This window comes from Actinia tenebrosa, unplaced genomic scaffold, assembly GCF_029948245.1.
Source record: "Actinia tenebrosa isolate PJP-AT-01 unplaced genomic scaffold, QUT_ActTen_1.0 PGA_scaffold0__85_contigs__length_37466705, whole genome shotgun sequence".
Taxonomy (NCBI): Eukaryota; Metazoa; Cnidaria; class Anthozoa; order Actiniaria; family Actiniidae; genus Actinia; species Actinia tenebrosa.
The window spans coordinates 6616892-6643363 of record NW_028292569.1 but is presented as its reverse complement, the minus strand read 5'-3'; the positions used below and the strand labels follow the sequence as shown (position 1 = coordinate 6643363).

The following is a 26472-nucleotide window of genomic DNA, read 5'->3' as shown; positions in this document are numbered from 1 at the left end:
TCAGTAGGGGTATGGGTATCCATTCTTTCTCCTGCAGGTGCTTCCCATACCACGCGTAAATTATGGGATGTAAGTCTTTTGCTAACTCCCAGGTGGTCAGTCTGATGAACCCCGTTGCTGGGGCGTCGTAGTAACCCGGTAGTGACACCCTAAAGAATTGGGAGTCTGGATGTCCGTAACGGTCATAATACTCCTTACAATCCCCAAGGCCTTTGAAACTGGCGGGGTAACAGTGTTTCATATCCAACGACACGTACTCGTCTTCGTTGTACTCCATATTCCAAAGACCGCCGTGACCGTGTTCTACGCAAGCTTTGGAGATATCTTTGAACTCTTTTGGGGTAGGTTTCCAGCCGTTCCTTTTCTTCGCGGCTAAGAAGTCCAAGCTGCGAGAGCTGAGCACTTCGTCTGAAAAGTCCTCACCAAGGGTTTCGCAGGCGCTTTTAATGCGTTGATGTTCCACTTCTGGTCGGTATAAAGTACCATCTTGCGTCATGAATTGACATCCTTCTGAATCCATTAACCAAATAGAATTCTCATGAACTAATTCTGTCAATGGGGAATTCTTATAGACCTTTGTCTCCTTCTTTCTTGGGAACCTCAACTCCCTCCACGCGTGCGCATTGTGTTGGTAAATGACTATGGGAGCACCTTTGCCTTCGTATTTATGCGTTCCTGGGTAAATAAAGCCGTCGGTGATATCTTTCACATGGATTCGCCTTCCTAACGTGGTTTCCAACTTCTTGATGTTTTCGATGGTTCCTCCAGTTTTACGAGTAGAATGCTCCCATTTCCTGATGGCTTCTCTTCTTTTTGGCGTAAGCTTACCACCCCGAGAGGAATCCTCGAAAAACTCCCTAACCAGCTTCCCAACGCAGTTACCAGGATGTCGCATTGGTTTAAGCTTCTTAACGTCCGGCTTCTTAATTTCGTATGCACCGTAGATGACCACGGTAACCGGGTAAGCGACCTCGTAGAAGAGCATGTCTATTCCCTCAAGTGCTCCCGGTCGTGTGTGCTTATTCAAAACGAACAGGTTCTGCTTACCAGACGCTCTGATAGGATTACGACCCTTTTCTATTATCCACTCACCGTCTAAGTACTTTACGAATGTCAACTCCAAACGGTAGTCACCGGCCGGCATTCTGTTGATTATCTTTTCAGCCATTTTGTGATTCATAGTTTTGTCTGTCTTTCCCTCCATAAATGTAGCGAAGACAAAGTCAGCGTCTGAGTTATCCATCACCTGATTTCCGAGCCTGCGCACAGTTTTGTTTTGAATGTCGTTGATGGTGGCCATGTATATCTAAGGAATATTTTAACCTCCGTTTGCGATACCAAAATACCCGTAAATCTGCTGTACCCGTCTTCGTAAATCCGCGAGTTAAACCCGTATATCTTTGGCATCGATCGCGAGTCCCCCTACCTGCTGCTCATAGCGAGGCATAAATTTTTGATATGTTTATGCTTTATGGAGCTTCAATAAAGTCATACGTTTTGAAACACATTACTAGGAGCATCCATCCCTCATACTGGGTCTATGAGTCAGCATATTCGTAGATCAGGAGCATTTTTAGTTTTAGTTTTAACTTTTATTTGCTTTCTTCCTTTCTTTCTCTCTTTTTCCCTTTCTAGGGAGAGGGGGCAGGGGGGCAGGCATGCGGAGAGTGGAGCCGGGCCGGGGGGGGGAAGGGGACGGGAGAGAAGGGGGAGGGGACGGCGGGGGGGGGGGGGCGGAGGGGGGAGGGAGGAGGGAGGGAGGAGGGGGAGGGGGCGGGAGGGAGGGAGGAGGGGGGAGAGGGAGGAGGGAGAGAGGGAGGGGGAGGGGGGGAGAGGGAGGGGAGGGGGAGGAGGGAGGGAGGGGGGGAGGGGAAGGGAGGGAGGAAGGGAGGAGGAAGGAGGGAGGGGGGAGGGAGGGGGAGGAGGGAGGACGGGAAGGGAGGGGGGAAGGAAGGGAGGGAGGGAGGAAGAAGGGAGGGAGGAAGGGGAGGGGGAAGGACGGAGGGAGGCAGGAAGGGAGGAAGAAGGAGGAGGAGGGAGGGTGGAGGAGGGGAGGAAGGGAGTGGGGCGGAGGCATAAGAATTAAGGAATCTTGGGTGTTTAGTGTTTTCGTAGTATCTGAGTTCCTTTACTTTCTTCCTTTCTTTCTTTTCTTTCTTCCTTTCTCTTTTTTTCTTTCTCTCTTCCTTTCTTCCTTTCTTTCTTCCACCTTTGTTTGTCTACTTTTCCCCGCTTTCTATATTCGTCTTTTCTTCCATTAAATCATTCAGAATTGCATCTCACTAAGCTGTAGTTTCATACTTACCGATTGTAATTGCACCAAGACTCCACCGCAATTAAGATCATTCTTAATAAAAGCTTAAAGGCAAGTAACATAATTTAATTTAATATAAACCAAATAAAAATTCAATAGCTTTCAATCTTACAGGTTTTTTTCCTCTTCAATATAGCTCATATGTTCAGCTTAATACGTCCAATAGACCTTATGCGTGGTGTGACAATGTTTTCTCAATTCAGCGTGACAAACCTCTGGGGGAATGAAGACCTATTGTTTTGAAACTCGTCGGGATCTCATCGTTATTCCTTTCGTATTCCTTGGGATACTCATGAATTTTTCGAAGAGTAAAAACAAAAGAAAATGAATCCCCTGGAGATTCGTCACGCTGAATTGGGAAAACATTGTCACACCACGAATAAGGTCTATTCTCCGCTTCCATCACTTCAAGGTGACGGCTTTTAACGCGAATATCTTTGCAGCAGAATGTTTAAAGATTATATCATCTGCTAGGTTTGAAATAAAGTTACGAAAAAGCGTCGTTGTGTTTCTAATATGTTTGGGACGTTTTCCACAAGAAGGAGAATACTCTAACGAATCCCGAGAAGAACAGAGGTTGTCGGTTCGTGCTTTACCGCCTTCACCACCATCATGGATGAAGAAGATTGGCTCCATTTATACTGGCTACCCTGGACAAGTCAGTTGCGCCCTCAAACACTTGACGGAAGCTTACAATGTCATCAAATCAGCAAAGTATACAGCAAGAATTGATCGGTATTTTCGATGTCGTGCTAGCAAGAGAGCGGCTGAGTGTGGGCTCTTCAGCAAGATTCTTGCTTCGGCTGTGAGGTAAAAGAAAACTCTTTAACTAGGACGTTATGTTTTCCAATTAATTTAAAACCATGTGTCATTTCCTTGAGTATTATTTCTTTCTTTACTAGGAATGCTTTTCATTTATGGTGGAATGTTTTCCCATTTCAGACCATGTGTCATTCCCTTGAGTATCAATTCTTTCTTTACTAGGAATGCTTTTCAGTTATGCTGCAGTTTTCCCAATTTCACTGAGACCAGGCGCCCGTCACGCAATGTACATAGTCACGCAATCATTTCTTAGATTACTCAATGACATACTTACCTCATCTTTTTCACGCATTTTATTCATTCACGTTGCCTGGCAACTGGTCGCCATGGAGATACTACTTAACACCTTTCGTACATCCTTTTTTACCTTAACTCTCTTAGGAAGGCATTATCAAAATTAGGAATTTAAAAAACCCTTGACTTTTTGACACAAGTATTGGTTTATGTCGGAGTAATATTTTTGATGACCACGTATTTTATAACTCTTAAGGAATATTGTATTTCTGTATTCCTTGTTCCTGTGTATGCGTGCTACAGTATCTGTCTGTGTCATTCTCCTGTGTCTTTATTTTATTTTCAGCTGCTTGTTATCTTTCTATATTGTATTGTATTGTATATTCGTCAAATGTGTTACATTTATTTTTCGTGATTTTTTCTCTAGTTTGTCGATCTATTTTTAAATTCCTGTTTTGTTTTACTTCTGTTTCCTTTCCTTTCCTTTCCTTTCCCTTCCTTTCCTTTCCCTTCCTTTCCTTTCCTTTCCCTTCCTTTCCTTTCCTTTCCTTTCCTTTCCCTTCCTTTCCCTTCCTTTCCCTTCCTTTCCTTTCCTTTCCCTTCCTTTCCTTTCCTCTCCCTTCCCTTCCTTTCCCTTTCCTTTCCTTTTCTCTCCTTTCCCTTCCTTTCCTTTAAATTAATTTTAAATTGCAATTTTCTTTTCTTTTCTTTTACTTCCTTTCTATTCATTTTTTTCTTTATCTCTCTCTATTACTACCCTTACCTTTCAATCCTTAGACAACCCTTAATATCCCATCCTTGTATGTATGAACCAGTTCCAAAACTCTTCCTAAAAAATATTTCGAAAATAATAATTAAAGTTATCAAAATTGATTCATAAGTTATTTTCAATATTCCTTAACCATTAAATAACCCAGCAATCTTTATTTTATATAATCGACTTTCCTTAAAATGAATTAAGTTCAGGTCACGTGATATCATTTATACCAAATAAGGCGAACTATTACGTCATAAACACGTGCTATACTTACATGACGTCATTTGCTGAAAATTTACACTACTCTTGTTTTATTCATCAATTCGAAATCAAGATTTCTGGAATAATATTTCCTAACTGCAATATTTAATCTATCTATATTGGACTGGCAAGGGAGTCCATATCTAAAAACCAAGTAATAAATCTTAAACATCATTTTTTCCCACAATTGATAATTGGTCGATATCTAGTGTGTAAACTTCGACAACACGAAACGAAAAGTCATATTTTGTCCTCTCATAATGTGTCCAAGGTAAATATTGACAAAAAAGGAACAAATACTAGAATAAAAAAGTAACAAGTTGTAATATTCAGAAAGTAATTTTTGTCTTAAAAAAGGTGTTTAAAAATTTAATAGTTGAGGCGTCGATGATGAGTTTGACGTAATATTTTGTTTTGTTTTTCGAGTGACAATAGAGCCGAGAAGTGATGATATAAAGAGCCAGTATCTAGGAGATAGGTGTTTGTCATAAAAGTGAGGCTTTTTAATGAAATGCAAACAATCCATTATAATAAAAGTAACAGAAATCGTTCCATGCGAGAAGTTGATTTAAACACTGCAAGAAACGAGTTGAATTCAGTTTCAAAAGCTAACGCTCAGAATCCAACTGAATTTTTCCTAATTGGAGAATGTTTCAATCTAGTTTTTGTAGGATTTTAGCTTTTTTTGTGATCTCTGTTGCTGTAAGGAAGAGTTTCGCAGACTTTTATCCACAGGTTTATCATAATCTAATGAATCCCCAAGGGATTTTCAGTGTTAGATTTAACCTCGACTGGCTATCGTGCATCGAGATTTGCTTGAAAACAGATTCCTGTTTTTCGTACAACTACGACCTTAGTGGAAATCAAAATCACACTTGTGAACTCAGCAAATGTGCTAGCACCTCTACTGAGAGGTGCTCTAACAAAGAACTTCGTTTTTCCAGAGGTTTTGTTTATCAACAGTTGAAAGAAAAACAAAATAAGGTGAGTTGATACGAAACTTTGGAAAAATAATGACTTTAAATCGTACGAGACTGAACGAAAACTGAAGTTAATTCAAAATGTCTATTAGATCTATTAAAAGTAAATTTCTCGTAAACTAGTAAGCGGGTAGGAATATGAAAAACGAGAAAAAGAAAGAAAGAGAAAAACTAAGTGAGTATAGACTGACAAAGAGACTATAGATAAAAGAATATAGATGAAAGAAACAAAAGAAAGATAGATAATATAGATAAAAGGAATAAAATTAGAAACACAAACTAAGGAGAACGAGGGGAAAAGAAGAGAAAAAGGAAGAAAATTACATCAACGTCATCGTCGCTTTTTCCACACACTAAAATGGATATTTCACCACCTCGCTTGCCCAGCGCGCGCAATTTTACTTTTACAATATAATCTATGAATTTCTGTTCGTTAATGATGACGAAATTGGTACCATTTCAATATTAAAGTCAAATTCATCACCTAGAAATTCAGAAATAAATACACCATAAATAGTAGCTAAATTTTTTAATATTTAATTGGAAAATGTAAATATTTATATTTATCTGTCTTTTCTATTGAAATGTTTATTTTCTCGATAAAAATGATGAAACTTTAAATCTAATGTGTTGGTAGTTTTAGAGCAAAATTCGACAACACTAGCTAGATTCAGATTTTTTAAAATTTATGTCGTAATATATGTCTTCGTCTAATAGCTAATTAATTTTTTAAGTTCAAACAGGCCAAAAATATACCTATACTCAAGATCACTATCGGAAGAACTCTCTCAAAATATTGCATTACAATATTTTTGTTTATTTCTTACTCCAAACCCATTAATTAGCAGGCGTGTGCCTTACAGCTAGAGTTTGATAATTAAGAAAAATATTTTTTCTCTCCGTTCGTTTGCTTATTTCAAAAGAATTTATAATTCTTATCTTTCAAAGATGAATGTATTGTTGTAGAATATATATAATAGTCACATCAATATTACGAAAGGCCAAAAATTGAATACAGTATGACATCATATTTATATTTATCTATCCGACTATTTTTTTCTTATATTCTGAATTGCTTGTGGCAAATTTCACTTACATGAAATCTTTCTCCCTGAGGTGATTCATTAATGTCATCCTTCTCCCTGAGGTGTTTCATTAATGTCATCCTTCTCCCTGAGGTGGTTCATTAATGTCATCCTTCTCCCTGAGGTGGTTCATTAATGTCATCTTTCTCCCTGAGTTGGTTCATTGATGTCATCCTTCTCCCTGAGGTGGTTCATTAATGTCATCCTTCTCCCTGAGGTGGTTCATTAATGTCATCCTTCTCCCTGAGGTGGTTCATTAATGTCATCCTTCTCCCTGAGGTGGTTCATTAATGTCATCCTTCTCCCTGAGGTGGTTCATTAATGTCATCCTTCTCCCTGAGGTGGTTCATTAATGTCATCCTTCTCCCTGAGGTGGTTCATTAATGTCATCATTCTCACTGAGGTGGTTATTTAATGACATCCTTCTCCCTGAGGTGGTTCATTAATGTCATCCTTCTCCCTGAGGTGGTTCATTAATGTCATCCTTCTCCCTGAGGTGGTTCATTAATGTCATCCTTCTCCCTGAGGTGGTTCATTAATGTCATCCTTCTCCCTGAGGTGGTTCATTAATGTCATCCTTCTCCCTGAGGTGGTTCATTAATGTCATCCTTCTCCCTGAGGTGGTTCATTAATGTCATCCTTCTCCCTGAGGTGGTTCATTAATGTCATCCTTCTCCCTGAGGTGGTTCATTAATGTCATCCTTCTCCCTGAGGTGGTTCATTAATGTCATCCTTCTCCCTGAGGTGGTTCATTAATGTCATCTTTCTCCCTGAGGTGTTTCATTAATACCATCCTTCTCCCTGAGGTGGTTCATTAATGTCATCCTTCTCCCTGAGGTGGTTCATTAATGTCATCCTTCTCCCTGAGGTGGTTCATTAATGTCATCCTTCTCCCTGAGGTGGTTCATTAATGTCATCCTTCTCCCTGAGGTGATTCATTAATGTCATCCTTCTCCCTGAGGTGGTTCATTAATGTCATCCTTCTCCCTGAGGTGATTCATTAATGTCATCCTTCTCCCTGAGTTGGTTCATTAATATGTCATCCTTCTCCCTGAGGTGATTCATTAATGTCATCCTTCTCCCTGAGGTGGTTCATTAATGTCATCCTTCTCCCTGAGGTGGTTCATTAATATGTCATCCTTCTCCCTGAGGTGATTCATTAATGTCATCCTTCTCCCTGAGGTGATTCATTAATGTCATCCTTCTCCCTGAGGTGGTTCATTAATGTCATCCTTCTCCCTGAGGTGATTCATTAATGTCATCCTTCTCCCTGAGGTGGTTCATTAATGTCATCTTTCTCCCTGAGGTGGTTCATTAATGTCATCCTTCTCCCTGAGGTGGTTCATTAATGTCATCCTTCTCCCTGAGTTGGTTCATTAATGTCATCCTTCTCCCTGAGGTGGTTCATTAATGTCATCCTTCTCCCTGAGGTGGTTCATGAATGTCATCCTTCTCCCTGAGGTGGTTCATTAATGTCATCCTTCTCCCTGAGGTGGTTCATTAATGTTATCTTTCTCCCTGAGTTGGTTCATTAATGTCATCCTTCTCCCTGAGGTGGCTCATTAATAGTTGTGGTTACAATTGCAGCATTGGCTCATTTTCTCAACTTAAATTTACACTGTCCAAATTTCAGTGGACTATCAATTTACCACGGTAATAGAGGTTACACACCGATCATTTTCCTGCCGTGAAATGGCGATTTTTGACCTTCAAACTTTTGGCGGGCTTATACAATATTTTGCTATAAAGATCATCATGAATGCTCAAGATGCTGGTCTTGTTATGCTTCTCTTAAGTCGCCGACCGGCTTCATATTTACCCATGCAACATGTACACTTTCTAAGAATGTCGATGATAAGACGTCGACTGTACAGTTTTTTGTGTTGCTTGGAAGTTTACCTTATTCAATATTTCAAACGAGCCAAAGGAAGAAGATTAGGAAACTAGATTAGGAATTTCTTGCAGTAGTATGGTGTACTTTTACCTTCAGTATCTTTAACATCAACTGTCTTTTCAGGATTGGGATTCCTGTGAGGACGTGAACAGTCGTGATCAGCCAACCACCGCACCCCCACAACCCAAATACTGTAAGTTATTGTGCAACTTTCACGTGACTAAAGCTAGCCTATAACAGAAGGAAATCTGTATGTAAACATCTAGAGGGTAACACCTAGTGTTACCCTCCTTAATTGTAAATAATATACCTTTGTATTTTGTAAAAAAAAAACATGTTTGTAAACATCTAATTGTAAATAATAATAATTAAAAAATAATAATAATAATAAAATAAAAATAAATAGAAAATAAATAAATAAATAAACAAAAACAAAAAAAAACAACAAAACAAAAAAACAAAAAAACAACAAAACAAAACAACTCAAATCAAAACAAAACAAAACAAAACAAATCAAAACAAAACAAATCAAAACAAAACAAAACAAAACAAAACAAAACAAAACAAAAACAAAACAAAACAAAACAAAATGTGGACCAAGCAATGGAAACTTTCTGTAGAGTTTTTACATAAAAATAGAGTTCGATTCCCCGAGGACAGAAAATGTATTGTTTTGGTACACTAATATCGCCATTGTGACGTTACTTGAAAATGCTCTATAATTACGTTGGTAAGGGTAAAATGAAAGAAATAATACTCAAGGGAATGACACAAGTCTAAATTATAAAAACATTGCATGTAGCTAAAAAACATTCCTGGTAAAGAAAGAAATAATACTCAAGGGAATGACACATGGTCTGAAATGGGAAAACATTGCACCATAGCTGAAAAGCATTCCTAGTAAAGAAAGAAATGATACTCAAGGGAATGACACATGGTCTGAAATGGAAAACATTGGACCATTAGCTGAAAAGCATTCCTAAAGAAAGAAATAATACTCAAGGGAATGGCACAATTCTAAATTATAAAAACATTGCATATAGCTAAAAAACATTCCTGGTAAAGAAAGAAATAATACTCAAGGGAATGACACATGGTCTGTAATGGGAAAACATTGCACCATAGCTGAAAAGCATTCCTAGTAAAGAAAGAAATTATACTCAAGGGAATGACGCATAGTCTGAAATGGGAAAACATTGCACCATAAGTGAAAAGCATTCCTAGTAAAGAAAGAAATTATACTCAAGGGAATGACACATGGTCAGGTATGGGAAAACATTGCTAAAGAGGCCTACTTTATTCCAGATAAAGACTGCGCTGATGCTATGAGGTCAGGTAAGGACAGTGATGGTCTTTTCAGTATTGACCCAGATGGAAGAGGAATGTTCTCCGTACAGTGCGACCAAACAACCGATGGAGGAGGATGGGTGATCATTCAGCGTCGTTTCGATGGCACACAAAGTTTCTATCTCGGCTGGAAAGAGTACTCGGGGGGTTTTGGTAACCTTGGCGGAGAGTTTTGGCTTGGCTTAGATCGCATTCAGCGCCTGGCATCCAAGGGGAACACAGTTCTGAGGATCGACCTGAAAAATAATAAAGGTGCAAAAGCGTACGCAGTCTACGACAATTTTAGTCTCACTCAGAAGGAGACTAAGTTTAGACTTAATGTCACCTATACTCGCGGTAAGAATCAGGGGATGGGGAGTAGAGGGTAGAGGGTAGAAGGGGGGGGGAGGGGGGTAGGGTGGGACAGATCGAGATCATCGGCACCAAAAAAAAAAAAAAAACATTAATAGCCCAGAGGTTGTTTCAGGGTTCTATCTGTGAGTTAGCTATGTCCTGACTTAGATCAGCCCAGAGGTTGTTTCAGGGTTCGATCTGTGAGTTAGTCATGCCCTGACTTTGATCAGCCTAGAGGTCGTTTAAGGGTTTGATCTGTGAATAGCCATGCCTTGACTTAGATCAGTCCAGAGATTGTTTCAGGGTTCAATCTGTGGGTTAGCCATGTCGTGACTTTGATCAGCCTAGAGGACGTTTAAGGGTTTGATCTGTGAATAGCCATGCCTTGACTTAGATCAGTCCTGAGGTTGTTTCAGGGTTGGATCTGTGAGTTAGGCATGCCCTGACTTAGATCAGCCCAGAGGTTGCTTCAGGGTTCTATCTGTGAGTTAGCCGTGCCCTTAGATCAGCCCAGAGGTTGTTTAAGGGTTCAATAAACATGAAAGGGCAGTCTTTCATCCCAAAACCCTGACAAATCGAGGGAACGGCAGGCCAGAGAAATGAAGTGACAATTTCCGCATCTAGGAGGTTGGCTAGGGAGTAGTATATAAAGGGCTGCTCAGAAATCCAGATGAATTAATATAAATTAGTGAATGTCAAAGAGGGTTGCAATTACTCACTGAACTAGTATAACATGAAGAAAAAAAATGGTGTTCCTAACCCCGAGACCCTCCCTCCTCCCACTGGAACTAGCGACCTTTAGATACGACGACGAGTACGAGATCGAGTACGCGTTTTAAAATTGGTCCTGTGCGCGTGGTTAACACTAAATCGTAGTTGATTCCCGATTTTTACATTTAAAGTTTCAATCTACGTACACGATCACGACTACAAAAAGATAGTAGTGCCTCTCTTTAAAAGTTAAACACGTTCTCGCACTCGTACTCGTTCTCGTCGTCGGATCTAAAGGTCTCGATTAACTATACGGCTGTAAATATATTTTCTATCTTTATTGCAGGTACTGCTGGAGACTCTCTTAAAAGACATTCAGGGCACCCATTTTCAACCAAGGATCAAGACAACGACCTCTGCACCGACTGCTCATGCGCTACGCGCTTCAAGAGCGCCTGGTGGTTTGATGGGTTGAGTGGGGCTTGTTTGTACTCTGATCTCAATGCTGAATATAATACAATGGGCTTAACATGGTCAACGTGGAATTTCAAGCTGAAAGATACTGTCATGATGATACGCCCTGACAATATCTAGTACCCAGGTCATTTCCTTTATGGAAGAGTAAAGACTGGGTCCAAGGACTTTTTCCAGCTTGTATCACAATAGCTTCTCTTGATCAATCAAATCTTTTGGATTTTGTTTGATAGATACGTTTGATTGGTACGTTTGAGAAATTCAGTTGTAACTATGCTTTTCTGCTATTTTACGTAAGAAATTTTTCATTTTTTTCTTTCTTTAAGATTTTTTTTTTCTTTTTTTTCCCCTTTCTTTCTTTCTTTCCTTCTTTCTTTTCCCCTTCTTCCTTTCTTCCTTCCTTTCTTTCTTTCCTTCTTTCTTTCTCCCTTTCTTTCTTCCTTCCTTTCCTTCTTCCTTTCTTTCTTCCTTCCTTTCTTTCTCCCTTTCTTTCTTCCTTCCTTTCTTTCTTTCTTTCTTCCTTCCTTCCTCCCTTCCTTACCTCCTTTCTTTCTTTCCTTCCTTCTTTCTTTTTGTGAACTAAATAAAACGTAATTGTCTTGAATCAGAAAAACGACAAATACAACAAAAAACCAAAGAAACTGAAAACACTCGTTCTGCAAGAAAAAAAAACATTTATCATCCAGAAACCTTCAAATGACCACATCAAAAGAAGTCTTCCAATTCTAGAGGAATAAATGTATCAACAAGTGAATATGAAATAAAAACAATAAAAAGGATAAGAATAATAAAGATAACATCCATGGTTTGCTTAAGTTTATAAATTCAAAACAATTAGCCAGAACTTTCTTAGAAATTTCTGCAGCACTATCTGTTTGCTATATGAAAAATTTTCAAACATATTAGAATTAAAGCTTAATTTAAATATTTATAGGACTGGTTAGTCTCATTCCTAGGGTACTTTTCTATCGCTATCCTGCATGACATCAGGCATGTGACTTGCCTTTTACAAAAGAACTTAGCATTAAAAGCATTTACCATGATATCTTGGATCTTGGAGACCTGACAATGAGTAGATTGTGACAGGGCTTTTACCATGTTTTGACTAAGCTCACAAATGATGAGTGATAGTTGGACAACATTAAGATAAAGTGAAAGAGGATTGGTCAATAAAGCATATATGTTTAACCAATCAGATTGCAGAGTATCTTAGCAATGTTTTAAAAAACGTTTATTAATCAATTTGTTCAACATACATAAACCTAATTGCAAGAATGGCATACAATAGAATAACAAATAGTAAATGATTAGGAATATTTTTAATTTCAATTCTAAAGTCCCTTAGATCGATGGAAATATTCATTTTTATATGAAAACACTCTTGCAGTAAGGTTTACTTAAAGATAATCTGGAGCCATTTTACAATCAAATAGTTTATCATTATATTCTTTATCTACTTATCAGCAGACTATTCTTCATTAGGCTAGTTGCCTCTGGCTCATTTATTAAGATACATCACACAGATATTTCGATCCAATCTCAGACCTATCTTCAGTGAAGAAGAAGGTTCGATTTTGGACAGAAACATTTGTACCGCAATGTCTCTTAAAAAATAGTACAGAGTCAACTTGTTTAATTAACAATAGGAACACAGCTTTTATGGTCTATGAGACAATAGCCAATGAGGCCAAAATGGGCTATTGACTCATATACCACAAAGGCAAAAGGTCTAATTGTTTTAGCATAAACCTACAAACCTGTCCAATAATGGATAAAAACAATTTTGAAATTAGCTTGAAATGATTTATTTTTTCACATTGTTTGGGTTAGACCACTAGTAGTTCAACCAATCATAGTAGAGGATTTATGCTGCTTGAAAAGTTTATGAACTAAGCATGTCTTTCACCAATGGTGCTGTTGTAGATCGTACCCAATAATGTGCCTCCTACGAGGCCCACCACAGCTCCTGATGAAAGAGCACTTCCCATATAAAGTGCCCCTGCAGCCCCTCCAACAGCACCCAAATAAGAAAGCCTATCAATGCGGACCTGGTTTCTATTGTATCGTAGTCGATAACATCTATCATATAGACCATCATCATCAACCTTTGCCTTTTTGAGCATTGCGAAGGTCATAGCATGACCAAGGGGTAAGCCAATCAGTGCCCCAATCTTCCCGGCCTTGATTGCCGTGTCTGTAAAAGCCCCCATGGTTCTTGGTCCCCTGATCAGACGTACTGCAGGTCCTATAAGAACCATGCCAAGTAATGCACAGGCCTGTACTGTCTTAGTCGTAACATGAACGTTAAGCTCCAACAAGGGGTGTGGGATAACTCGCATGTCATCATCGCTGAGCGACTGACCAGCCATGTTTCTTGTCCAGTGAAATTTCATTTTGACGGCACAAACTATGAAACATCAAAATCCCCATCAAGAAACGAGATCCAAATCTTAGAGCATTGATTTATCAAAAATGTAGATAGTACCAACCAAGTTTTAATTTTCAAACCGTTTGGTGATTATTCTTAGAACTATTTAGGTAATCTAATAGATTTTACAAAGCTTAAATATCATCAATCAGGTTCTGAATTTTTTTAATATTTTAGGATTTTTTTAGAATTTTGTTATGTGATCGAATTTTCATCGCGTGGGTTAGCTGTGCTTTCGTTTTATAGTGTTGTGATGCAAAACTTTCAATATCTTAATATAAAAATAAATAAATTTAATGAAAATGATGAGTAAAAGTATTTCAAAAGTCCAAAGAGTAAAGTAAGTCTATTTATTTGTAACAAAAAAGGAGTAAAATCAAAACAAAACCGAACTTTTGTAGTGTGACGAATTCACTGTAAACAACCCTAAAGCGAAGCTGAGCTACAAAAAAATGTCATAAAAAATACTTAAATACTGTTGGGAAATACTAAAACTACCTAAATATATGTAAAGATACTCCTTACCTGTGTAATAATGAGGTAAATTGTAAGATTAAGGCGTGTAATTCTGCAGAAAAAGGCTTCAAATCTGCACAAGTACTTATGTCTCTACCAGGAACCAGTGCAACGCCGCGTGTAGAATACCACAGGGAGCCCAATTTAGAAAAAATGAAGCGATTTGGTTCTGAGAGCCTGCGCTATTGCCAGCCAGCGAAAGGCAACGCGCGAAAAAAAGAACAAGAGGATAGCGGTGAAATTATGAAGACTTTGATATAAAGGTAAAGATAGGGTTATTACTCTATTAGTCTATTAGGGTCATTAGATGGGATAGTATAAATATATATATATAAAAGGGATATTGCGGTTAAACCACGGGAAAGGAGAGCTAATGTCAACCATGAAAGGAAAGGCGTAAATAATGGAAAACAAAACTTTGATATAAATTAACAAATTTTCTCAATTAACAGATCAAAAACAGTTTTCCGTGTTTGATACTCTGATCAAAACACGCGGGATGTTGAGAGAACACGAGAGGAGCGTAGGAAACCACGACGCGTAGCGGAGTGGTTTCCAGCTTCTCGAGTGTTCTCTCAACATCCCAAGTGTTTTGATAAGAGTATCAAACACGCAAAAAATATCGTATTATTCTGATGTATTTGTAAACAATGACGCGAGCGTGTTTTGATGATATCCTCATCAAACATGGTTTTCGACCAATCATAGCGCGCGTACTATCCCAATTATTTTATAAAAAGTGCAAACAATAAAGTCTACCTTTTTGACAGTAAAGAAAGGGTTAAACCACGAGAAAAGGAAAGACTAGTGGAAATATAAATGTATTTCTATAACTGAAATACTGTGTTTGCGTTATCATCATATTTATTTAAGTAAATATTATAATATTTTTTGTACTAGTTAAATGAGTTTAGTTTTTAAAAATTAAAAAAAAAACAAACTTAAATTAGTACCATATCTTCTGTGTAACATTTCTATTCTTTATTAAACTTACGTTCTTAAAGTTTTATTTCCGGTGGTTTTATCCCTTTTATCGGTCATTCTTTCTTTCATTCATTCATTCATTTTTTTTAAAATTCACTATGAATGGAAGAAAACTAAAACATATCAAACTATGCAGTTCCGCAGGGTTCGTGCTACATTTTCGTTTCAAAATTCAAGGACTTTTCAAGCACAAAAATTAGATTTTCAAGGACAAAGTTTTTTGTATTAGAACGTGGTTTAAACATTGATTAAATGTTAAAGTGCAGCTAATTCAGCCGGGGCCACGTCCACCAATAAAAAACGATCATGACACGCAACCAACCATATTTTAAAAGGAAAGTTAGAAATAACATTAAGTTTGCATTAAATTCAAGAAGTATTCCAGGAGTTTTGGCGTTTTCCCCTATTTTCAAGGGCTTTTCAAGCGCCCTTAAGAACGTGTTTTCAATTCAAGGACTTTTCAAGGATTTCAAGGAGTAGCACGAACCCTGGTTTCAAGCACGACATTCTTGTTGGAATTCCATTCGCTTAAGGGGAGAGAATCGTACTCATTCCGATCCAAGAGAAAGCGCGTGAGTGGAGAATGGGGAGAGAGGAGAGTCGTACTCAGTATTCTCTTCCAACCTATTACACAATCCCTTCGCAATAAAGCTTATTCGTTGGACGCTAAGCTTTGTCCCATTGACTAAGAGATTTGTGGAGCTCGATATAAAGTTTTCATAGGGAAATGCTTGGTCTCTTCCGTACTAGTTTTATAGCCCAGTCACCAGAATCGAGAAATTCTTTTGGGGGACTGGGAGCTAGGAAAGAATAGCCAATACAATAACAGCGTAGAGGGAACCTCCAAGAATGGTGAGCATGCCAATCATGACGCCCATTAGAGCCCAGCATCGAGCATTTTTGGATTTGAAAACCGATTCTTCTTTCTTCCCATTTTCGTAGTTCATATCAACCTGAAATAGAACAAGAAGTCAGCACTACAAAAAAAGAAAAAGAAAAAGAAAAAGAAAAAAAAAAGAAAGAAAGACGGAAGGAAAGACAGAAAGAGAGAGAGAGAGAGAGAGAGATGTCTTTTATTTAATCTCGGGAAATTTCATCAATGTACAAATTGGTTTTCATGAAAACCGAGTTCATAGGTAATATATATAAAAAATTAATAATAACGTTAAGAATATATAGACAGATTTATGAAATACATTCTCATCTACCCCCCAAAAATATTATAGTAATTAAAGTGTTAAGGACCAACAGACGAAAGATTCCTCTTAAAAGATTTTAAATTATTGGACAGTCTGACACTTTGGGGTAACGAGTTCCACACTTTTGCACCGTCATAAGAGAGAGCTCTTTTTAAAAACTCAGTGCTGGGTTTCGGTAACTTTAAGCACTTCTCTCTACCACGAAAATCGTAGGTATTTTCTTGAAAATAAAAGAGTTCCCTTACAGATTTTGGTGCAAGTGCATTTAAAGTCTTAAACATCATTATTGCTTTATGCTCCTTTCTTCTTCTTTGTAAGCTTTTCCAGCCTAAAGAAGTTAAAATATCACTAGATCTGACATCGTAGCTGCTTTTTGTTATTATTCTTGCAGCTCTATTTTGCATTTTTTGCAATCTTTCAGCAGACGTTACTGGTAAATTATCCCATACCACGTCACAATAGTCAAACCAAGGTAAAACGAGAGCCTCATATATGGTAATAGCTGTCTCCAAGGGGATGTAATCGCGGACTCGTCTTATGCCACTCAATCCAGAGGATATTTTTTACAAATGTAATCAATATGAGCAACCCAAGACACCCGTTCGTCAATCACAACACCCAGAGTTTTTGCTGTAGAGACTCTAGTAATTGGTTTGCTATTTAAATATATGTGTGGTTCGGAGGTAATTTTTTTCAATTTATCGTCAGAAGCAATAAACATGTGCTCTGTTTTAGCTGAATTTAAGCTAAGTTTGTTAGCTTTCAACCAGTTATGAATATTGGAAATATCAGCGTTCACCTCGTCAAATAGAGTCTTTTGTGATGTGCCACAAGTGGTGAGACTTGTGTCATCAGCATACATTCTAGCATTTGAAAATTTGACACTATTTGGCAGATCGTTTATGTAAATAATAAATAATAATGGCCCAAGGATTGAGCCTTGAGGGATGCCGCAATCGAGTGTTCTAGAGCTAGATAAGGTATGGTTTATGTAGCATCTCTGACTACGATCTGTGAGGTAAGATTTGAACCACTTTATCGACTCTTCTGCAATCCCATAATAGTATAATTTTTGGAGAAGTATGGAGTGATTTACTGTGTCAAAAGCTTTTTTAAAATCTAGGAAAGTGACACAGTTCAATTTACCTTCATCCATATTGGTAAGCCACTCCGTTGTGGCTTCTAGGAGTGCAGTAGTAGTCGAATGAAGCGGTCTAAATCCCGACTGCTTTTGAGAAAGTAAATTATTTGAGTTTAGATACTCATATAACTGGTTAAAAACTATTCTCTCGAAAATCTTAGCAATAGTAGGTAAGACCGAAATGGGACGGTAATTATTCAAATCATCTTTGTCATTAGCTTTATGAATTGGCGTAACTTTCGCAAGTTTCAAGCCGTTAGGAAAAATCCCTTTATCAACTGATTGATTGAATAGCTTCACTAGTGATTGACTTATTACTGGTGAAGCAATCTTGATGAAATGAGATGGTATACCGTCAAGACCTGTCGCTTTTTTAACGTCAATAGAATTAATGATTTTCATAAGTTCATCAACTGATGTGTGTCGTAAGGTGAATGTTGAGCCAATTCTAATTAGATAATCATTATAAGCAGTCGGTCCATCGGGAATTAAACAAGCTAATTTAGTCCCAATTTCAGAAAAATGACAATTGAATACCTCAGCTATTTCCTTCGAGTCACACATCGATGTATCACCTGTTTTGATAGATGTTACATAAGAGCCAGATTTAGTCCTTCGTGAGAGGACTTCATTAATAGCTTTCCAGACCTCCTTTGAGTTTTTTGAATTTTGTGCAAAATGATTTTCATAATATGACTTCTTGGCTCTTTTTATCTTGTTGTTGACGCGATTTCTAATAGACTTATAATCACTCCAGTCGTCCCTCGAATTCGTTTGAGTAGCTTTTTGTTTCATTTTATCTCTATCGTACATAGCTTTCCTCAAATCAGTTGTCATCCAGGGAGACTTCTTGTTTCTTATTCGTTTGTTTTGATCGGAGCGTGCGAGTCAAGAACAGAGAGAAATAACTCTTTCCATCTGTCCCACATGTCATCCGGGCTTTCCTTATTATCCAAACAATCCCAAGGGAGTGTTGCTAAATCCATAAGAAACTTGTCGGAGTCAAAGTTTTTAGCCGATCTAAATGAGATCTTACAGTGATTGTTGTTTGTCGGAATTGCTATTTTCCGTATTGTATAAACCAGACTATGGTCACTGATACCAATGTGAACCACTCCACTTCGGACTACCCTATCTGGGCTATTCGTTAAGATCACATCAATGAGGGTTTTACTTTTTTCAGTGACTCTAGTTGGTTCTGTGATTAACTGCGTAAGTTGAAACAATTCAGCAGTCGTATTCAAATAGCGGGTTTGCTGATTAATATTAGTAGATAATAAATCACAGTTTAAATCCCCTAGGATATAAATTTCCTTAAACTCAGAATCTATTTTTGTTAACACATTTTCAAATATATTGAAAAATGAGCGTGTATCATAGTTAGGAGGCCTATAACAGGCTAAAACGGCAAAAGACTTGCTATTTGGCTTCATGATTTCAAAACACAGGGACTCTACTTTATCATCAGTTAAGTCACTACGGTTTTTCCCATTTACGCCCTTTTTCAAGTATAAACAAACTCCCCCTCCATTGCGGTTTCTATCAGACCTATGGATGTCATAGCCTTCGATGCTCACCATTGAACTTGGGATTGATGGATCGAGCCTTGACTCATTTATGCAAAGAAGATCAAAATTTTGCTGAATGACCCATGATCTCAGTTCATCTATATGAGCTACAAGACTAGTTATATTTAAAGAGGCCATTTTAAAACCTCTAACATTAGGAATAGAATGAGGTCTATTATCACCGTCAGACTTATCAATATTAGTATTTGAGACAATACTAGAGGGATGAATAGAGGAATCTGTTTCGTCTAGTGGTTCCTTACCTTTTAATCATGCTTTAGATTTAAGATATTTATTGAAATCTTGCGCAAGGATTCCTATTCCTGCACGATTTAAATGCAGTCCTTTGGTGTTAAGTCCTTTCTCTGTTACATTATGAGAAATATAGTCCCATTCCCGTTCGTTGCAGAAGGCTCTAAGCGATTTGTTCACATCCTTTCTTGCTGTTTCAAGGAGACTCGAGTCTTGGCGAATGATTAATTCAGATATCGCTATTTCACAAGACGGCAGCTGTTTTTCCACAGATTCGCAGATTCCAACTATCCTCTCTGCAATGGCCTTAGATTCATCAGACTTAAGATTATTTGTACCAATATGTACAATAAGATTATTAGGTTTCCTTCTGATTATTGGCTTTATATAGTCCTCCATATCCTCCACTGTGGCCCCTGGGAAGGGTTTTATATTAACTCTGTTTGTCTTGCTTGACATTTTCCAACCTTCGAGCTTCGATATTATAGAATCTCCAATTATAACTGTACTAGTTTTGTTTCTGTCCTGAAGCGAATGGTCCTGGTTATTAGTAGGTAGCTTGTTCTCAGCTTTGTTCTTTGGTGTTGTCTTTTGTTGCTTGGCCTTTTTTTGTTTCCTTTGTACCTTTTTCCAGTTACAATGAGATTCATTCATTGTGTCACTCATACTACTCTCCGGGGTCGTAAGATCAACTACAGTAGCTTGTTTAGTTTCCGTATGATCATTGTTCTTGCATTGATCATTGTTCTTACATTGATCGTTTTCTTTCGTAACTAGCCTCAACGCTGTTAGTAAGCTGGCTTTTTCGTCTTGTAATTTGCATACTTGCTGTTTTTGAATTTTAATTTCCTCCTGAAGATTACAGATAATTTTACGAGAATCATCGTTTTCCTTCTTCATTTGTTGGATATCAAAGTTCTCTCCGTTTTGGAAAGTGTCTTTCAATAAACTTATTTCTTTACGCAAGTCAGTCAGTAAACCGAATAATAATGAGGCAATTTCAGAATCAGTCGGTTGTGAAGGCTCAACTCTTTTTCTGCAGGACCATCATTCTTGCTTGGAAGAAGTTCATGAAACTTATTCCTAAGGCATTCTTGATTTGGCCCAAAGATTTTCAGTCTAAGTGATGATGTGTAGAATCTTACGGAGCATTCCTTGTCATCGGTACTCACTTTATACGTTATTGCGTTGTGAGCTTTGTCTTCTTTAAAGACGCCATTACTGCCTTCTTGGACATCGAACATAAAATCCACCAAAGATTTAAGTTCTTGTTGCGTACCACGCCAAGTGAAATCGTTATCCTTTTCATCATAACTTAAATACTCAATAAGATTTGCCATTTGGAGACAAAGATTCGATAAAAGCTTTATAAAATGTTGAAGATTACGGAGCGGTTACGAACACGTCTGCATAGACTGAACAGACAGACGGACAGAGAAAGAAAGAAAGAAAGAAAGAAAGAAAGAAAGAAAGAAAGACGGAAAGAAAGAAAGAAAGAAAGAAAGAAAGAAAGAAAGAAAGAAAGAAAGAAAGAAAGAAAGAAGGAAGGAAGGAAGGAAAGAAAGAAAGAAAGAAAGAAAGAAAGAAAGACGGAAAGAAAGAAAGAAAGAAAGAAAGAAAGAACGACGGAAAGAAAGAAAGAAAGAAAGAAAGAAAAGAGAAAAGAAAAAAGGATAAAGAAAAGAAAAGAAAAGAAAAGAAAAAGAAAAAGAAAAAGAAAAAACACGATGAAATTGCTATTTGAAAGCACGTGACTATATCAAAAGTTATATAAAATTGAAAGACTGTGTAATTGTGACGTCACACGGCACGGTGAATGACGGGATATATTGACGTCATTATTGGTCCAATCACAACGCGCGAGATCAATGTTCATCCAATCAACGCTTGAGATGGGACTTTTTTACCAGGATATATTCAGGCGAATGGCGTCCGCACATTAACTAAGATAACTGCCATAATCACGTGACTGGTGCGAAAGACCGGAAGTGAAACGAACGGAAGTCGAATATCCGTTAGATCTACTGCTTACCTGGACAGAATATATTAGAGCCACTAAACCAAGAAGAGGACAACAGCACAGAAAACTGAAGATGGATAGCAGGAGGTGATTATCTGGTTTAGGGATGTACCGACCCTGTGGAGAGATGTTACTATGGTTACAGCTAGATGATTAAATCATATCCGTCGTCATCATTATCAGTATTATTATGTGTCATCATCATGCATCATCATCATGTACTTTCACCATCATGTATCATCATCCTGTATCATCATCATGTATCATCATCAACATGTATCATCATCATGTATCATCATCATGTATCATCATGTATCATCATCATGTATCATCATCATGTATCATCATCAACATGTATCATCATCATGTATCATCATCATGTATCATCATCGGCATGTATCATCATCAACATGTATCATCATCAACATGTATCATCATCCTGTATCATCATCGACGTATCATCATCATCATGTATCATCATCATCATCATGTATCATCATCATCATCATGTATCATCATCATCATCATGTATCATCATCATCATCATGTATCATCATCATCATGTATCATCATCATCACCATCATATATCCTCATCATGCATCATCATGCATATCTTCACCATGTATCATCAGCATCAGTGTCATGCATCATCATCATCAAGTATCATCTTCATCATTATCACCGACAATGATCGATGCCCATCATAACAGATAAAATGTTAACACCGTACACATGTAGTCACCAAGTTTACCTACCACTTTCCTTCCAGGGTTAACGCTAGCTTTCCTCTCCCTCGGTTCAACCGTAATAACCCTATCTTTACTATTATAAAGCGAATTGTCAAATCTCCCAGAAAGAGGGCTGTCGATTCCTGTTCGTTGAGGGTTCGTTAATACCGACACAGCTATCGAGTGTCTCCGAGGCTGCTCGTAATTCCCGATTGACAGCGATGTCTTTTTCACTCCGCTATACCTTCCATTAAATGTCGGTGTCGAACCAATTAATACTTTTATGTCTTTATTACTTTGATTTTCACAATTTTGAGGAATATCGGATCTTAATCTCTCCGAAGAATTATTGATTTCGTTTTTATCACACTCGAGCAATCGATTATCCAACGGAAAGGATTTCTGTCCTATGGAATCGTCGCGTCCATCTATCGAGTCTGTCAGCTCATGATCCGTAGGATTATCGATTTCGTCCAATTTCGCTTTTAATTTTGAAGGGATTTTTTGCGAATAGTTTGCTGTACCGAATTTAGTATTTAAACTTGCAGCAGGTAACGACTGTCGCCGCGAAGCTCCAACAGCATATCGATTAGGATCCCGCAGGTATCGAGGTAATTGTCCCGCGGGTATCTCGGCTGGCGTGACCGTTGCGCGTCGTTGTTTGATCCGGGTACTCGAGAGTATGCCATTGTTGTCGGTTGATTTTGGTGAAAGTGGTTGGTCCTCACTGTTATCCAATGAAATGACTGGAAGGGAGAGAAATACGCATTTTATTAGTGATTCATGGATGTAGGTTAAACAGCGTTCCAGCATTGTTCGGCACAGAACAGTAATGGCACGATACGGAACATGACGTGACTAGTGACGTGTGCACGCAAAAGAAGATTTACTCATAATAATAATAATAATAACTTTCACACAGAATTCAGAAAGCTAACCACTTATTTACACTGAAGCTGTACTCACCGGTATTTGATGTTGTCATAAGAAATGTTCTTTCAGTTGCAGGCTTCAGGTTCATACATTTTAAACACTTCCCGTCATTTTTACTTCTTGTCTAGCAAACTCGTGTCTTAAATGATGTCTGCGTTCACCTAAAAATAAAATAAAATCACACACTCTATGATGATATTACTTCGAGGGAATTGATGTTTACTGCACAAAGTATTTCAAAGACATTCTCTTTCTCCTTCTCCTTCTCCTTCTCCTTCTCCTTCTCCTTCTCCTTCTCCTTCTCCTTCTCCTTCTCCTTCTCCTTCTCCTTCTCCTTCTCCTTGCCTCTCCCTCTCCCTCTCCCTCTCCTTCTCCTACTTCTAGATCTAGTTCCTCAATGACCTCGACGTCGCCGAGAAACAAAAAACTTCAACTGACATTGGAAAAGCCGATAAAATACTGTATATGGTTATCGTGTTAGTAGTCAGTGAGAGTGTCTTGCTCAAGACAAGAATAAACTCGTGTGTACATGTGGAACTCCTTCAACCATTTTGTATATCTTTGTCGATTATTCCGGTAAACCAATAAAAATATTTCCAGGTACAAATAACGGCTGTGTTTCTTGCTTGCTCTGGGTTAGACTTGTATAAGTGTCTAAATATTCAGAAATACCAAGTAAAGAATGAACAACTTCAACAATACTAACACTTTGAAATACTATAGACTTTCACTGAAAAAACCTGAATATTGTACACAAAATTGGAGGCCAACCCTGAGAAACAGATAATTCATTTGAAAATTTTATTCGTTTTTATTCTTATTCTCATTGATAAACTTTGGACCATACCTCCAGACCCAGTGCTGAAGCGCAGTATGGCATCGCGAAGCATTTACGGCTATGCCGGAGATTTTGGACCCGACACCGCTATCCAGTGACTGATCAGGAAGCTCGGCCGAAGCCTAAGGGAGAGGTTAGTCGGCCCCTAGACCGTAAATGATTAACTCCTTGCTATGACCAGCGATATATTGATCTTTTCTTTAGTGAGTACTTTCTTGTGGTCGCGTTTTTTCATGTGGGAATAGAGTTTTGACGTCATTTCATTGAGAAAAAAGCGAACTGCGCATGCTCAAGTTCGCAATCAAGGGCGAATTGAACACGCCCAAAACTTCTTTCAATAATTCATAAAAGGCAATAAATTTTAACCCATGAAGCTGTCGTGTCAACCTTTCTTATTTTAAAGACGTTTTTCACTTGGTGGGATTATTGCTATTATTTCATTGATAATCTATTAATCCACCCCTTAATCCTTAAGCCAACATCACAAAGGAACCAAGGAACAAAGGAACACTGACAAAAGGGCAGATTTTTTGTTTAACTTTGCAAGGTCTCGACGTATTCATAAATCACGAAAGAAGACCTAGTTCTTCTCGGAATACACTAATTACTGTGTAAACTACTCTATAAGATGTCTGTCAAGAATCATAAAGACTCTAAAAAAAAACTCATAATTTTCAAAAACTATATCGCTTAATATTTATCAGTTCATTCAGAAAGTTTAACTTGTTTGGAAGTGGAGATGACCGATGTAAGTGGAATCAAAGTGTTAACCCAAAGCAAAACTTTTATTCGAAAATGAGGTTTAGGCCTTCATTTGCTTATTTCCCCTACATTTTCTATAAAAAAAGCCTGACAAAGCAAGATTCTAACACAAATGCAACAAAACATCTTTGTATAATTGAAAATACCGCTTCAAACAGGGATTTTATCATAGTACATAAGTTTCTAACTGTTTAAAAAAGGTTTTGAGTGTTAACCCAAAACGAAAATTGGGATCAAAACTCATACGAAAGTCTAGTTTTTGGTGCTTTTTGCCATTATTGCACATTATTGAAAAACAATTTCCTCTTAAACTGTGCTAGCCTTTTCTGGAGCGAAACTTATTTTTTTCAATCGTAAAACAGATCAGTTTGGATTTAAAACGATAACATATTTTTGCATTTTAGATAGAAACTTTTATTTCATCAATTAACTACTTATCTTCCTAAATAAAAAGTCGGATTTTTAAAATCTATTTTAATTTTAATTATATATTATTTCAATCCACTTTTGTACAATTAACGGTCGTTCCACCTGATATTTAATAGTTGTTTTTTTTAAATTTCAGTTCATAAATTTCAAAAAGATTTCAAAGAATATTTGACAAATTTGACAATTTTCATATCATGTTTTCGCATTCTAGCTTTCTAATTGAGGTCAATTGTAGACGAGAATCACTAAAGTGTTCAAAAACGCTCTACCACAAAAAGAAAATTGTTCTTTAGCATTTAAAGATTGCCATAGTATTTTCTCATTAAAAAAACAATGAGGTATTTTCAAAGTTGTTCAAAAGGCAAATCCTAGGAACAGTTTTACTAAAATTGAACAAAGAAACATCATTGTCGTTACGTGACTTACTTAGTAAACAAGAGTTTGAAGAACCTTGAGTAAATAGTTATCAAATACAGTCGTAAAATACGAACAAGCTTTGAACAGCTTTGAAAGTTTAACAAGTATATGTGAAATGAGGTTCAATCCTTGAAATTTTGAATTGAAGCTAAAATAAAAGATTTATAGATTTGAAGTTGGAGAATGATGTCAAAAGATTATTAACTAGTGACATTGTCAAATTATTTATCTTAGATTCTAGACAGATTCCAGCGTTGTTAAATGAATAAGACCTCTTATTTTAGGTTGCAAAACAAAGCATTTAACGAGGGAAATGATTCAAATTTTTAAATAAAAATTATCATTAATGACAGGCAAAGACATGTATAATAGCACATGACATCAAAACCACTACAGGCAGCAAAATAACTACAAAGACCTTAAAATTAAAGCTATAATTACATTATTAACCAAATCAAAATTTGGCTGCTTTTTCAGCTAATATAAAGGATGCACACTTTATATCGGTTTTATCCCTTCTGAGAAACGAGAGTTAAATATTTTTTCAAGCTAGATTTAAACGATATAAATATACCTACCTTAGAGATAATTTATCGCATCCACACTGACCTTGCTTGGTAGGATTGATCTTAAATCTTGAAATATATCCTCTAAATCGAGTCTAACACCAAAATTGTACCTTTTAATAAATCTGTTAAGCTCAATTTAAATATCGTAAAACAAAGCAAGTGAAAAGCTTAAGATAGCTAATAAAAGCCGAAGGTATAGTGTGCGAGGCGTTGATCAACGACGTGATGTTTTTCCAAGCAGCGCGAAGTATCACGTCACAGGTGGTGTCCTAGCAACGTACCCGGGTTTGTTTGTCATCGTTTTGATGGCCCCGGTGGCAATAGAGATAATAACTTCTAAAGACTTGAGTGTTTACTTCCGTTTGAAGGAGATCGCATTGTTTTCAAATGAAGACCAGGAAAACTATAGGGATTAATGAGTAATTGTCGAGTATTCTGACGTGGTTTCCGCAACTTGGAGCGTAATAAAAGAGGC

General features: G+C 37.5%; 3 protein-coding genes across 3 annotated transcripts; 1 reads left to right on the top strand and 2 right to left on the bottom strand.

The window, feature by feature from the left end:
- Positions 1 to 4938: 4938 nt before the first annotated feature.
- Positions 4939 to 12404, top strand: LOC116295342 (fibrinogen-like protein A). The gene is made up of 4 exons (XM_031703133.2): positions 4939 to 5372; positions 8471 to 8540; positions 9653 to 10030; positions 11085 to 12404. Exons 1-4 carry the CDS (start codon positions 5037 to 5039, stop codon positions 11330 to 11332), a joined length of 1032 nt encoding a protein of 343 aa, XP_031558993.2. The 5' UTR covers positions 4939 to 5036; the 3' UTR covers positions 11333 to 12404.
- Positions 12405 to 13001: 597 nt separating this feature from the next.
- Positions 13002 to 14269, bottom strand: LOC116295428 (uncharacterized). The gene is made up of 2 exons (XM_031703228.2): positions 14166 to 14269; positions 13002 to 13619 (listed from the first exon to the last, which is right to left on the bottom strand). Exon 2 carries the CDS (start codon positions 13603 to 13605, stop codon positions 13102 to 13104), a length of 504 nt encoding a protein of 167 aa, XP_031559088.2. The 5' UTR covers positions 13606 to 13619; positions 14166 to 14269; the 3' UTR covers positions 13002 to 13101.
- A 509-nt stretch (positions 14270 to 14778) lies between these two features.
- LOC116295435 (uncharacterized) lies at positions 14779 to 26249 on the bottom strand. Its single transcript, XM_031703242.2, has 5 exons — positions 26007 to 26249; positions 23016 to 23143; positions 22077 to 22795; positions 21333 to 21437; positions 14779 to 16093 (listed from the first exon to the last, which is right to left on the bottom strand). Exons 2-5 carry the CDS (start codon positions 23068 to 23070, stop codon positions 15941 to 15943), a joined length of 1032 nt encoding a protein of 343 aa, XP_031559102.2. The 5' UTR covers positions 23071 to 23143; positions 26007 to 26249; the 3' UTR covers positions 14779 to 15940.
- Between the last annotated feature and the right edge of the window lie 223 nt (positions 26250 to 26472).